Raw genomic sequence first — 13,958 nt, forward strand, 5'->3', positions numbered from 1 at the left:
TGTTTAGCAGTAATTAAGATTTTATCACAGCATTAAAAATTCACTTACACCTGAATACACCAGCCCTAACCTTTTCTGGCAAGTTTAGTGGGTATCTAGTGGGTAAATGCTGCAACTTCACACTCTTCATGTGCTTTAATGTGAGATAGCGATGCAGCGAAGCTTGTGGAGGAGCAGCATAACTCAGACAGCAACTTTTGGATTTCCACATTTAACTGCGTATGTGTGGACAATGGAAGTTGCTGTCCAAATTATTCCATAATAGCCGTGAGCGCTGATAACCTCACCGTTAGTCCTATTGCAAAATCCAGGCCTATGTTTTCAAATACTGCAGTGTATCCAAGCACTTCAATAGGGACGTTGGTGCCCCTGGTGGCCTTGGCTTTACATAAGTCCATCTTTTGAGCCTTCCAAAGCCCAGGAGAAGCCACAGTAGGATTGAAGACAAATTATTCTCAGTGTGTCCTTCTTGCCCATCCAACTCTAGCAGTTTGTCATGTGATTCACAATATAATCAGCCAGTTGAAACCATTAACCTGTTGGTTGACAGTCAATCAGTCTGGCATTTTAGTTACTTGGATACCCTGTTATGACAGCGGTGAGGTACTAATTCTTAGAAAGACTTGCATTTATATAACACTCACAATCTAAGGATGTCCCAAAGCACTTTACAGCTAATGAAGTACTTTTGGAGTGTAGTTACTGTTGTAATGTAGGAAACGTGGCAGCCAATTTGTGCACAGCAAGGTCCCACAAAACAGCAATGTGATAATGACCATATAATTTGTTTTTTAATCAATATTGGTTGAGGAATAAATATTCACCAGGGCACTGGGAGAACTCTCCTGCTTTTCTTTGAATAGCGCTATGGAATATTTTACATCCACCTGAGTGGGCAGACGGGGCACGGGAATGTCAGCCTGGATTTTGTACTTAAGTCTCTGGAGTGTGGCTCAGAGACGAAAGTGCAACCCACTGAGCCATGGCTGACACCATATCCTGTCACAAATGCCCTTCACTCTGCTCCCACAACTGCTGGCGTGTTCACTCAGCTGTCAACGGCTCCTTACCATTTGATGCATCGTAAATTGGTCATGTCTGTGACTCAACAATGTCAATCTTCATATCTTTATCATTTGATTATTGAAAATAAACTGGTCTTTAAAGCTGGTGTATCACCAAAGCAATGGCAATTTGTTTAAAGTTGCTCTCACCTCCCAATTGAACAATCTGAGCAAAGAAGCAAAAGAAATGGTTGATTAAAAATGTTACCATTAAAAATAGAGGAAAAGGTTAGAGCACATTATATTAGTTAGAAAAAGAATAAAATAAAAGTTAAAATTAAAAGATGGAACAGAGAGAATATTTTAAGTTATGACTAATCTTAAAGTAATAAAGCTATTCGGAGCAGACTCAAGTGGCTGAATGGCTCCTATTTCTTATGTTCTAACAAATCCCTTGTAAACTCATATTCTTGTCAGAAACTCACAAAATCGATAGGGCTCTACTTGCAGTGCAAGGGATTAATGTAATGAGGCTGAATTTGCAGCCCCTACAGGCGCGTATGAGATGTGCATGTGCCCATAGGGGCCCCACGTGCTGGGTTTAGGCATGCACTGCGAACAAGATCAAATGAATCCGAAAGAAATGGACCTCTGTGGGTGGAGAGTAGGTCTATTTTCCCAACATCTGCCCAGCAAGTGTCCTTTAAATTCTACCCCAGGAAAAAGCAAGCGTTAGGCCTGCTTTTACCAATGTAAGAGTTTTAAAAATAGAAAAATAAAATGTTCTCATTCATTTATACATTAAAAGCCCGCTCCAATAAGGTTCGTTTATTTTTACCCTCATTAAAACATATTAAAAAAAAGTAAAACATTTAATTTAATTCAATTAAATGGAATTTTAATTAATTTTAAATAATGTTTTTTTAATTTTATTTCATATTTTTTTAAGTGATCCCCATTCATACTTTATGGGAGTTCCATACAAATGGAATCCCCAAAAGAATGAATGTGGATTCCCTTCTTTTATAGGTTGAGCAAGCCCATATGATCTCAGGGGCGCTTGCGAACCGCGTGCGCCCCTGGGATACGTGGACCTGTACCCGTGGGTTTCCAGAGAGGCCCAGGAGCGCGAATCTACGGACCTCCCGGACCACCAGGTAAATTCGTACATTTTACGCACATCGGATGCATCCGCCAGCGGGAAGCCTCTGACCGCAAATTTCCCCTCAATGAGTTAACCAGTACAGACCAGCATTTCAATAGAACAGAGCAGCGTGACTATTTCGCTGTAAAAGAAGCAGTATCCTATGTGCTGGGACTGTTATTTTATTTGATACATTATTTATGATGACCGTTTTACACAATGCAATTTAGATATCAGTGATGGAAATATGCTGACTGGCAGTATATTCCATTACATTATCCACAGAAAGGTTGGCTTGAGCATCTGTTGGTACCATGAAGCTACGCGTATGTGATGCTAAGGCAATCCGTCACAGGAGCACAGCTTTGTGCTTGTAAATCAGACAGTAAAATATCTCATCTGTTCATGCATACTTTGTAAAAACAAGTTGTAAATTTCAAAACCAACGTTACCCATGAATGTGAACAGATGTTGCTCAGAAAATGTTTTGTAGAGCACTGTTTAAAACAAGTGGTGATCTCAATTTGAAATATTAAAGAACGATGTAAAATCAATCTGTAGCCAACTCAGTTTTGATACATTATGATTAAACAACTGGACACTAGAGTGAATCGATTCATATTTTATACCTTTACCCAGCAGCATAATTCTCCATCAGTGTAGGAGTTTATACTTCTGTATAACAGTTTTAAAACATGTTTTTATATTCTAGTCATCAGCAAACAAATTAAAATATTAGCATGGCTCAGTAGGTAGCACTCTTGTCTCTGAGTCAGAAGGTTGTGGGTTTAAGTCCCACTCCAGAGACTTGAGCACATAATCTAGGCTGGCATTCCCAGTACAGTACTGAGGGAGTGCTGCACTGTTGGAGGTGCCGTCTTTCAGATGAGACGTTAAACCGTGGCCCTGTCTGCACTCTCAGGTGGACATAAAAAATCCCATGGCACTATTTGAAGAGCAGGGGAGTTCTTCCTGTTGTCCTGGACCAACATTTATCCCTCAACCAACATCACTAAAAAACAAATTATTTGGTCATTATTACATTGCTGTTTGTGGGAGCTTACTGTGTGCAAATTGGCTGCTGCGTTTCCTACATTACAACAGTGACTACACTTCAAAGAATACTTTGTTGGCTGTAAAATGCTTTGGGACGTTCTGAGGTCATGAAATATAAGCTCTTTATTATTAGCAATTTTGCCTGAAGGATTTAAACAGGAATGTATTAGCCTGATTGTAGAGAAGTGGAATTAAATGTATAACTCTGACTGAAACCTAACGAGTGCAGTAAGACAGTATTATTTTGAATACAGAACTAGTGAAAGTAAGATACTACTGTTTTGTAAACACCTAGAATGCAATTGAAAGAGCACTTTATTTTAAACCAATTGTTTCTTTGTTAAACCATTAAACATATCAGTAGAATAAACATTACACATTTGAATAAGGCATTAAATACTTGTATTAAACATGTCGATATACAATTAATACTTGTACAGTAATGTAATTGGTAGGGCTAATCATTTTTCATAGCTGGCACAGTTTGACTGGGTTCTGTGTAATTGGAAAAGGCCGGTGTCATTAATCTGCCAATGTACTGTGGTGGTACAGAGACACACAGCAACCACTGCCTTGAAGGACTAGGAATCACAAGTTTAAATCTGTTTCACTTCTTAAACAGTCTCCATAAGAAAGATGTGGGCCTCACTCGGAGTGTTGGGCCTGTGCCTGGGTGCAGCTGTTCTCCCATGGAGGAAGCATAGAGCCGGGATGGAGGAGCACGTGGGGATGGAAAAGGAAGAGATCCTGTGTGCCAAAATTGAGAGGTTGAGCTGAGAGCTGAGATGTCTGGTTGAGGATCCAGCCTGCTGAGTACTAGCTGGCAATTGTGGGGTATAATTCAGTACCAGGAGTTGGAGAGTGAATACGAGATGGTTAAAGAGGAATTGGAGCAGCTTCACGAAGCAAGTCTTATTCAGACAAGGAAAATGTAGAGAACCATGTCTTGAGGATTCTGTATATAGTTTTTGTTTTTAATTATTACCCTTGACCCCAAACCTTGCTAGCCAGGTTCCTCTGTAAAAAGAAACAATGCAAGAGTCACCCAAAGTCCTCAAGGCCCACACTCTATAGTTGGCGTCTATAGCTACTTGGGCAGAAGAAGCTGTGAGAACTTTCTGGTAGGGGACAGCCCAAACTAATTGGTGAACCACTGGGTTAGAATGGAACGAGACAATGAAAATTGGGCAACAAGTGATTGCTTGTTGCAAATGTTTCTGTCATTGTATTCTTTTAATGAATCCCATGTATAACCTGAGAAATTTGTCTTGTTTGATTGTGTAAAGACCATGAAAAATGTACAGCCCTAGTCACTGGTTTGCACTTTAGGAACAATTGCTTTTATCTTTAAAAACAAATGTATATACTGTAAGTTTAAAGTTACATTTATTTGCATATTAGTTGTAACAAAGAACAGTGATGTATAAATACAGTGTAAGAAGAAAATTGCACACTAATGGTAAAGTCCTACTGAACTGGCAAAGCCTTTTCTGGAGTGGAGAGGTGTAAAATATGTATATAAAACACAATCAAATGTATTTAAGATCCCTTTTAATATTGGTTGCAATTCTGGTAGATTGAATTGAATTAACCTGCAGTTAATTCCTCAGAGGTACTACAGACACTTGTGGTAGGTGAATAGCTCAACTCATTGGTGAACAAGTCGCATTCAGCAAAACAGTCTGTAAAATGAATCATAGAATCTTACAGCACAGAAAGAGGCCATTTGGCCCATCATACCTCTGCCAGCTCTTTGAAAGAGCTATCCAAGAAATGGCTTAATATCATTAAGTGATCACGTGGCTTTTATTTTTTTTAAATAAATCAAGACCTCACAAATGTTGAAAAGCTATTGATTTTCATTTGGATTAGACCAAGGCACCAAAGTTAAATGTGTGTGTGGATGGTGGGAGAGATCACCTAGGGTCTGCACTGAATCCTTAACTCACCTGCTCTCTCCACAGATACTGACTGACCTGCTGAGTATTCTCAGCGATTCCTTTTTTTAACAGAGTTAAATGCTCCTGATGAAGAACACACATTTGATGTTCCATAAAACACAAATAAATTAATAGCTCTAAATAGCAACAAGAGAAAATGACCCTTTTTAAAAAAAGGGAAAGGCTCACAAACGTTTAATTTGGAATTAGCCTTATATGCATGAGTTTAGAATGTTGAGGGGTGATCTAATTGAGGTGTATAAAATGATAAAGGAGTTGTTAGGGTGGAAAGAGAAAAACTATTTCCTCGGGTGGGAGTCCAAAACAAGGGGCCATAACCTTAAAATTGGTGCTAGGCCGTTCAGGACTAAAATCATCAGGAAGCACTTCATTGCACAAAGGGTAGTGAAAGGCTGTGGATGCTGGGGCTCAAATTAATTTTTCAAGAATGAAATAACAGATTTTTTAAGGTAAGGGTTTCAAGCGATGTGGATCAAAGGCAGGAAATGGAGTCGAGGTACAGATCAGCCATGATCTATTTAAATGGCGGGACAGGCTCGAGGGGCTGAATGGCCTCACCCTGTTCCCATGAACAGAGCATAGTGCATAAACTAACAAGAACATCTCTTGCGGGGGCGGGGTGATTACTGGACCTGTGAGTCTTTTCAAAGTTCAGAAATATTGATATACTGGACCCAGGCAGGTGTAAAATGATCTACGGATATTTGCTCAATCTAATATTTTGGGTGGGAGGACAGAATGGTGACCTTTGCTTAGGAATGCTCATTTTCTCTTCCCTGATTTCCCTTACAGAGGACTGGAGGAGTGGGAATTTGATGGAATTTGTGGCTATTTTACATTCGACAGTTTACCTGTGTGGAGAACAAATTATATATATATATATATATATTTAATGTTTACAACATACAATATCATTAATCAATAGTTATCGTCTCCTCTGCATCGAGTGGGAAACATTGGGTAGAACTGTTGGGACCTGGGGATCGCAAGCGAAAGTTAAACGACCCATAAATCTTCCCCGACCTCGCAACGGACGAAAACCTCTGCCTCCGGTATAACTCGCCCTTGCAGATCGATACCATTAACAAGGTGGAGAGGAGCATGCCCCCGAGGGTCAGCAGGCCAAGTCCAGCGATGACACACCTGTCCAGGTGGGCACCAACCCGGGCGCTTTCCTTTTGGAGTCTCTCCATCTCCCGGGCTGAAACACTGTCCGGATTCACAGTCACGTCGCGGGGGATCACGTAGGATATGATGACCAGTGTGATCCCACTGAAAAGGAAGAGCAGAGCGCTGATGAAGCCATAGTCCACCGGAGAGTCCGAGCTCTCGGATGAGCTGTCCTCATCAGACACTACTGAGATTTCCTGCAGCCCTTCGGATAGGTGCCTGATCTCGCTGGAAGAACCGTGGCAGGACCGGATAGTGTGGCTCTTGTCGGACAGAGGGGAGATTGCATGTTGCAAGTTGACATTTTCATCCACGTATGTGAAAGATGTCTCCAGTTCCTGGTCGCAACACACCTTGATGTCGTTTGCGCTCAGACGGTGGTGCCCGTGTTTGTAACTCTCGAAGGGAGCTGTCCCCGGTGCTGAACTCGTGATGTGCGGGTAGCAGGCGTGTACTCCCCAATCCAATTCTTTCCACGCACCGGGGTGACTTCTTCCTTCGCCCAGAAAAACTAGTTCCACAGAAGCCATTTGACAATGTGCTCGCTCCCTCCCTCCGAATCAGTGGGTGTCCTTCAGGGCATCTCTGATAAGAAACCAGCTGCCTGCACAGGCACAGGGAGGCACACAGCAACGCGGTATCGGCTGTAAAACGAACCCTCAGCCACCACCAACCCCGAAGGAGACAATTAGCACCAGAGTCTCTTCCTGCAGCTCAAAGTCACACAGAAATCAATGTGTTTCCGTGCCTTCTCCATCTCTCCCGTTCTGTTGGTTGTAATTGAAACGTAAGTCACCCCTTCGGTCTGGCGGAATACGTTTTAGCATGCATTTGTGGGCTGCTGTGAAATTGGGAATTAACCGATTGGAGACGTATTTCTGTTGATATAAAAGACAAGTTTATCAAAATAATTGACGAATATCAAAGACTCGCACAGATCCTCCACTTAAAGAGTGTTTCAGTCCACAGTGCACGGCCGGCGCGTCGGTGTTTGCTGATTTAAATCTGCAATCGTCGCTAAGGACAAGATGCAGGGAATGCGGTGTATTTAACATTGTTAGACTTGCATTAAGATCGCAGCAGTGGTTAAAAAATCCACCCCATTCCCATGACCGTGTCGCTTTAAATTCTTTACAATCGCCGATAGAGCCATTAGCTTACAATCAAATGATTGCTGGCAGCAGATTGTGAAATCCCTTTCACTTATCTTCAATCTTCTGTTTGCAGTGAGCTGGCTTTTAAACCTCAGTACTTGCCCGAGCAGAGCAATTAAATGTGTTTTTTATACACCAGAAAATAAGGAACTTTAACTTTCTCCATCAGCCCACTGTGCAATGTGGTGTTATGGAATTGCCCCACAATCAAAGGCGATAAACTTCAGTCACCCTCCTTCAAACCAACGCCCAATCTGTCTCTGCCAAGAACTCCTGTGCCAGAAACAAACATCTCGCACAGTTTAGTCACATGCGGGTGCAAGCACGCCCTTTTGGGATTTATTGAGTGCACTCTGCCTCCGAACAATAGGAAAGATTGTGAAAACCTCTTGAAAATAAGTGCACCAATCGCCCAATCGCCCCAGCAAAGAGAATGCAATCAATACCATCATGTTTTTAAAGATTGTCTCCCCTGACATACCTTCTGCTGCCTGTGTGTGATATTTTGCTCTGGGCTCGTCCTTCACAGTGTAAGTGAAAGCGCATCAGTGTCTGGCGAAGATCCTTCCTCGCACTCGGCTCCGCCGCTCACATTCTGGAGCTGATGATGTGTCAATCCTGCAATCGCAGCGGAAACTCGGGGCTCCAGATCTCCAACAGGCGGAGCACTCTGGGAACTGGAGTCTGACCATCCCACAAAACAACCCCTCCCTTCCTCCTGCCTGACAGCAAACAGCACCTGGAGGCCACCGCTTTAAGCCATAAAGGAGTTTTCAAAGCCTGGTTGGATCTCGTATTAAACAGATGCAAAGTCATTATTTGATACAAGGAAAGACTTGCATTTATATAAAGCCTTTCCATCCCAAAGCGTCTTTCACAACCTCAGGACGTCCCAAAGCGCTTCACAGCCAATGAAGTACTTTTCAAAATGTAGTCACGGTTGTAATATAGGAACCGCTGCAGCCAATTGGCGCACAGCAAGCTCTCACAAACAGCAATGTGATAATGACCAAATAATCTGTTTTAGTGATGATGGTTCAGGGATAAATATTGGCCAGGACACCAGGGAGAACTCTTCTGCTCTTTTTTGAAATAGTGGCATGAGATCTTTTACAGCCATCTGAGAGAGCAGACAGGATTTCTGTTTATTATCTCATCCGAAAGACAATACCTCCGACAGTGTAATACTCCCTCAGTACTGCACTGGAGTGTCAGCCTAGATTATTTGCTCAAATCTCTAGAGTGGGGCTAGCACCCACAACCTTCTGACTCAGAGAGCAGAGAGCTACCCACTGAGCCACGATGCCTTAATATGTATAACATTTAAACATCTGCAATTTAGTAGGGACTTTGTGTATGAGTGTTCTTTGATTTAGCCTGGCTTATATTGAGTCTAATTCGGAAATAACACCAGGAAGAAAATGTTGTCACAACTATACGTTATGGAATTGGCACTGTTCTCCATCCCATTGATGAAATAAAGACTTGCATTTATATAATGCCTTTCACAACCTCAGGACGTCCCAAAGTGCTTCACAGCCAATGAAGTACTTTTTGAGGTGTAGTCACTGTTGTAATGTAGAAAACACGGCAGCCAATTTATGGATAACAAGCTCCCACAAACAGCAATGTGATAATGATAAATGGTTTTAATGATATTGATTGAGGGATCAATAAGATAGTAATCTTGCTAGAGCGCCTCTAAATGTAATGACTACCGAGAATCTGGTAAATATGGTTGACACCCGACATGCTTGAACGTTGCTGAACTAAAGGTTTTCTCCAGAGAAAAAAGCTCCACCAATTCTGCAAAAGGCACACATAGCAATTGAGTCTCTGACTAATCTCAGCCCAGTCCCACCACTCATGGGCCTCAGTTTCTACAAGCACCGGGAGATAACGTTACCTCATCACTCCAACCGCTTGTGAATGTGAGCGAAGAGTGGAAGAGTTTGCTTCGGTTCGGTTCTCCTTGATAAGTCAGGCTTTCAGCCACTTTAAGAGAATTCTGCTATGTTCAAAATAGTCTATGTAATCAGGAGGAGGGAAAATCACTACTCTCCCACCTCTGCTGGGTATGAATGGACGATTCAATTCCAACTAAATGAAAGGTAGGAGGGTGTGAAGAGGAATTCCTTTAACTAGTGGCGCACACTTTAAATGTCAATGGTTTCGCTTAATCAATATAGGGACTGTAAAAGCAGCGAGAAGGAATTGATGGGATCATTTATGCACATGATCTTCTGCCATCTGTTCCTTAGACTGGAAGGATTAGTAGCGTTTTCATCATCTAGTGCTGTGAGTCAATTGCTGAAGCTGGTTTGTATCTGGACCGTCTGTTAAGCCATAGGTCAGTCAGACTGGGAAGAGCAACAATGAGCATTCCGTCATATAGCCCCTTGCGAAACGTTCTACCTTTTTCACGATTTGCCAGAGCGATCATTAACATTTTGCAGTCACAGTGCATTCACTTATCTCGGAATGCAAATGTGCCAGCCCCTCTTTGTGTTGTTTTATATTCTACACATAACATTGAGTTGCAATAGTTCATGAGATTATAATGTGCCGTTTCCGAAGAGAATTCGAATGTCCAAAAATGATTATCCTTCTTTCACAGTCACTGTCACCGCTAATGCTGCACTGTATAATACATTCTGTGTCGACAGTAACAATTCCACTTTCATCTTCTAGTTGGCTAGCAAGTTTTGTATACCATTTTATTTTCTGTCAAGTAAAGTCCTTCGCTACAACAAAGCCATTTTATGGCAAAAACAAATTATAAGTGATAGAAGTGGCCCGCCACACAAAATGAATCTTATCAGCACTTCTAGCTCATATTAAATTCTCATGGAACCCGTTCCTCCTTCACTTTCCAATCATAGTCAGAGAACGCTTCTGGGAATGAACTGTAGATATCAGGACTCTGAGAGTAAAATGAATCGGTCCCTCAATGGCAGCGCACGCACACATTATGGGATGGTAAATTTATGTGATAGTGCAACCAACTTTATTCCCTCTGTTGGAATTGCACATGTGCATTTAATAGTAATTCCTGAGATTAACTCACCGACCCGATGAATGAAAGTTCTGCAATAAGGTGGATGAATTAACTGTGCAAATAGATGTTAACAAATATGATGTGATTGGGATTACGGAGACGTGGCTCCAGGATGATCAGGGCTGGGAACTCAACATCCAGGGGTATTCAACATTCAGGAAGGATAGAATAAAAGGAAAAGGAGGTGGGGTAGCATTGCTGGTTAAGGAGGAGATTAAGGCAATAGTTAGGAAGGAAATTAGCTTGGATGATGTGGAATCTATATGGGTAGAGCTGCAGAACACCAAAAGGCAAAAAACGTTAGTGGAAGTTGTGTACAGACCGGCAAACAGTAGTAGTGATGTTGGGGAGGGCATCAAACATGAAATTAGGGGTGCGTGCAATAAAGGTGCAGCAGATATAATGGGTGACTTTAATATGCACATAGATTGGGCTAACCAAACTGGAAGCAATACGGTGGAGGAGGATTTCCTGGAGTGCATAAGGGATGGTTTTTTAGACCAATATGTCGAGGAACCAACTAGGGGGGAGGCCATCTTAGACTGGGTGTTAAGTAATGAGAGAGGATTAATTAGCAATCTCGTTGTGCGAGGCCCCTTGGGGAAGAGTGACCATAATATGGTGGAATTCTGCATTGGGATGGAGAATGAAACAGTTAATTCAGAGACCATGGTCCAGAACTTAAAGAAGGCTAACTTTGAAGGTATGAGGCGTGAATTGACTGGGATGGATTGGCGAATGATACTTAAGGGGTTGACTGTGGATGGGCAATGGCAGACATTTAGAGACTGCATGGATGAACTACAACAATTGTACATTCCTGTCTGGCATAAAAATAAAAAAGGGAAGGTGGCTCAACCGTGGCTATCAAGGGAAATCAGGGATAGTATTAAAGCCAAGGAAGTGGCATACAAATTGGCCAGAAATAGCAGCAAACCTGGGGACTGGGAGAAATTTAGAACTCAGCAGAGGAGGACAAAGGGTTTGATTAGGGCAGGGAAAATGGAGTATGAGAAGAAGCTTGCGGGGAACATTAAGACGGATTGCAAAAGTTTCTATAGATATGTAAAGAGAAAAAGGTTAGTAAAGACAAACGTAGGTCCCCTGCAGTCAGAATCAGGGGAAGTCATAACGGGGAACAAAGAAATGGCGGACCAATTGAACAAGTACTTTGGTTCGGTATTCACGAAGGAGGACACGAACAACCTTCCGGTTATAAAAGGGGTCGGGGGGTCTAGTAAGGAGGAGGAACTGAGGGAAATCCTTATTAGCCGGGAAATTGTGTTGGGGAAATTGATGGGATTGAAGGCCGATAAATCCCCAGGGCCTGATGGACTGCATCCCAGAGTACTTAAGGAGGTGGCCTTGGAAATAGCGGATGCATTGACAGTCATTTTCCAACATTCCATTGACTCTGGATCAGTTCCTATGGAGTGGAGGGTAGCCAATGTAACCCCATTTTTAAAAAAGGAGGGAGAGAGAAAACAGGGAATTATAGACCGGTCAGCCTGACATCGGTAGTGGGTAAAATGATGGAATCAATTATTAAGGATGTCATAGCAGTGCATTTGGAAAGAAGTGACATGATAGGTCCAAGTCAGCATGGATTTGTGAAAGGGAAATCATGCTTGACAAATCTTCTGGAATTTTTTGAGGATGTTTCCAGTAGAGTGGATAAGGGAGAACCAGTTGATGTGGTATATTTGGACTTTCAGAAGGCGTTCGACAAGGTCCCACACAAGAGATTGATGTGCAAAGTTAGAGCACATGGGATTGGGGGTAGTGTACTGACATGGATTGAGAACTGGTTGTCAGACAGGAAGCAAAGAGTAGGAGTAAATGGGTACTTTTCAGAATGGCAGGCAGTGACTAGTGGGGTACCGCAAGGTTCTGTGCTGGGGCCCCAGCTGTTTACACTGTACATTAATGATTTAGATGAGGGGATTAAATGTAGTATCTCCAAATTTGCGGATGACACTAAGTTGGGTGGCAGTGTGAGCTGCGAGGAGGATGATGTGAGGCTGCAGAGCGACTTGGATAGGTTAGGTGAGTGGGCAAATGCATGGCAGATGAAGTATAATGTGGATAAATGTGAGGTTATCCACTTTGGTGGTAAAAACAGAGAGACAGACTATTATCTGAATGGTGACAGATTAGGAAAAGGGGAGGTGCAAAGAGACCTGGGTGTTATGGTACATCAGTCATTGAAGGTTGGCATGCAGGTGCAGCAGGCGGTTAAGAAAGCAAATGGCATGTTGGCCTTCATAGCAAGGGGATTTGAGTACAGGGGCAGGGAGGTGTTGCTACAGTTGTACAGGGCATTGGTGAGGCCACACCTGGAGTATTGTGTACAGTTTTGGTCTCCTAACCTGAGGAAGGACATTCTTGCTATTGAGGGAGTGCAGCGAAGGTTCACCAGACTGATTCCCGGGATGGCGGGACTGACCTATCAAGAAAGACTGGATCAACTGGGCTTGTATTCACTGGAGTTCAGAAGAATGAGAGGGGACCTCATAGAAACATTTTAAATTCTGACGGGGTTCGACAGGTTAGATGCAGGAAGAATGTTCCCAATGTTGGGGAAGTCCAGAACCAGAGGTCACAGTCTAAGGATAAGGGGTAAGCCATTTAGGACCGAGATGCGGAGGAACTTCTTCACCCAGAGAGTGGTGAACCTGTGGAATTCTCTACCACAGAAAGTTGTTGAGGCCAATTCACTAAATATATTCTAAAAGGAGTTAGACGAGGTCCTTACTACTAGGGGGATCAAGGGGTATGGCGAGAAAGCAGGAATGGGGTACTGAAGTTGAATGTTCAGCCATGAACTCATTGAATGGCGGTGCAGGCTAGAAGGGCTGAATGGCCTACTCCTGCACCTATTTTCTATGTTTCTATGTTTCTATGTTTCTATATTCCACGACCTGAAAAGAAAGCCCCGATTTTAACTCCATGGTGGATTGATTCCCTGATCAGGCCTGAGCTAATATTAAAGTCGGGTCTCATTGAGCCACAACATGCATATGTAAAGAAGGACCCTGTTGGCTCCAAGCACATTTCCTTCCTGACTGCTCAGGAGAGTAGGTTAAAATTGCAGATGTTGTAATAATGGCGGCTTTCGGACAGGTAAAAGCCAGGGCGATTTTAACTGGCCACCCGCTAGGTTTCTGCTGAGAAAGTCTGGTTAAAATTCTCCCAAGTTCCTGTTGCTCTCTCCACAGATGCTGGCTGCCTGAGTGTTTACAGCATTCTCCGTTTTTATTAAAGGTTAAATAATTACTCTCCCTGCCTATACAGGGGTAGATGTCACACTAAACTAGGCAAAGGATACTCTCCCATGTTCAAAGGATTTTGATAGTGAAACTGTTTCCACTGGCAGGAGGGCCAGTAACCAGAGGACACACATTTAAAGTG

At 42.7% G+C, this 13,958-nt stretch overlaps 1 protein-coding gene across 1 annotated transcript; it reads right to left on the bottom strand.

The window, feature by feature from the left end:
- Positions 1 to 6,079: 6,079 nt before the first annotated feature.
- Positions 6,080 to 6,865, bottom strand: LOC139256468 (transmembrane protein 74). Its single transcript, XM_070874235.1, has one exon. It carries the CDS (start codon positions 6,863 to 6,865, stop codon positions 6,080 to 6,082), a length of 786 nt encoding a protein of 261 aa, XP_070730336.1.
- Positions 6,866 to 13,958: the final 7,093 nt, after the last annotated feature.

The sequence above is a fragment of the Pristiophorus japonicus genome, chromosome 1 (genome assembly GCF_044704955.1).
Source record: "Pristiophorus japonicus isolate sPriJap1 chromosome 1, sPriJap1.hap1, whole genome shotgun sequence".
NCBI classification, from domain to species: Eukaryota; Metazoa; Chordata; class Chondrichthyes; family Pristiophoridae; genus Pristiophorus; species Pristiophorus japonicus.

Bases quoted from the DNA above. Each gene is read 5' to 3' on its own strand.
- LOC139256468 (XM_070874235.1), bottom strand. From the start codon at position 6,865: ATGGCTTCTGTGGAACTAGTTTTTCTGGGCGAAGGAAGAAGTCACCCC.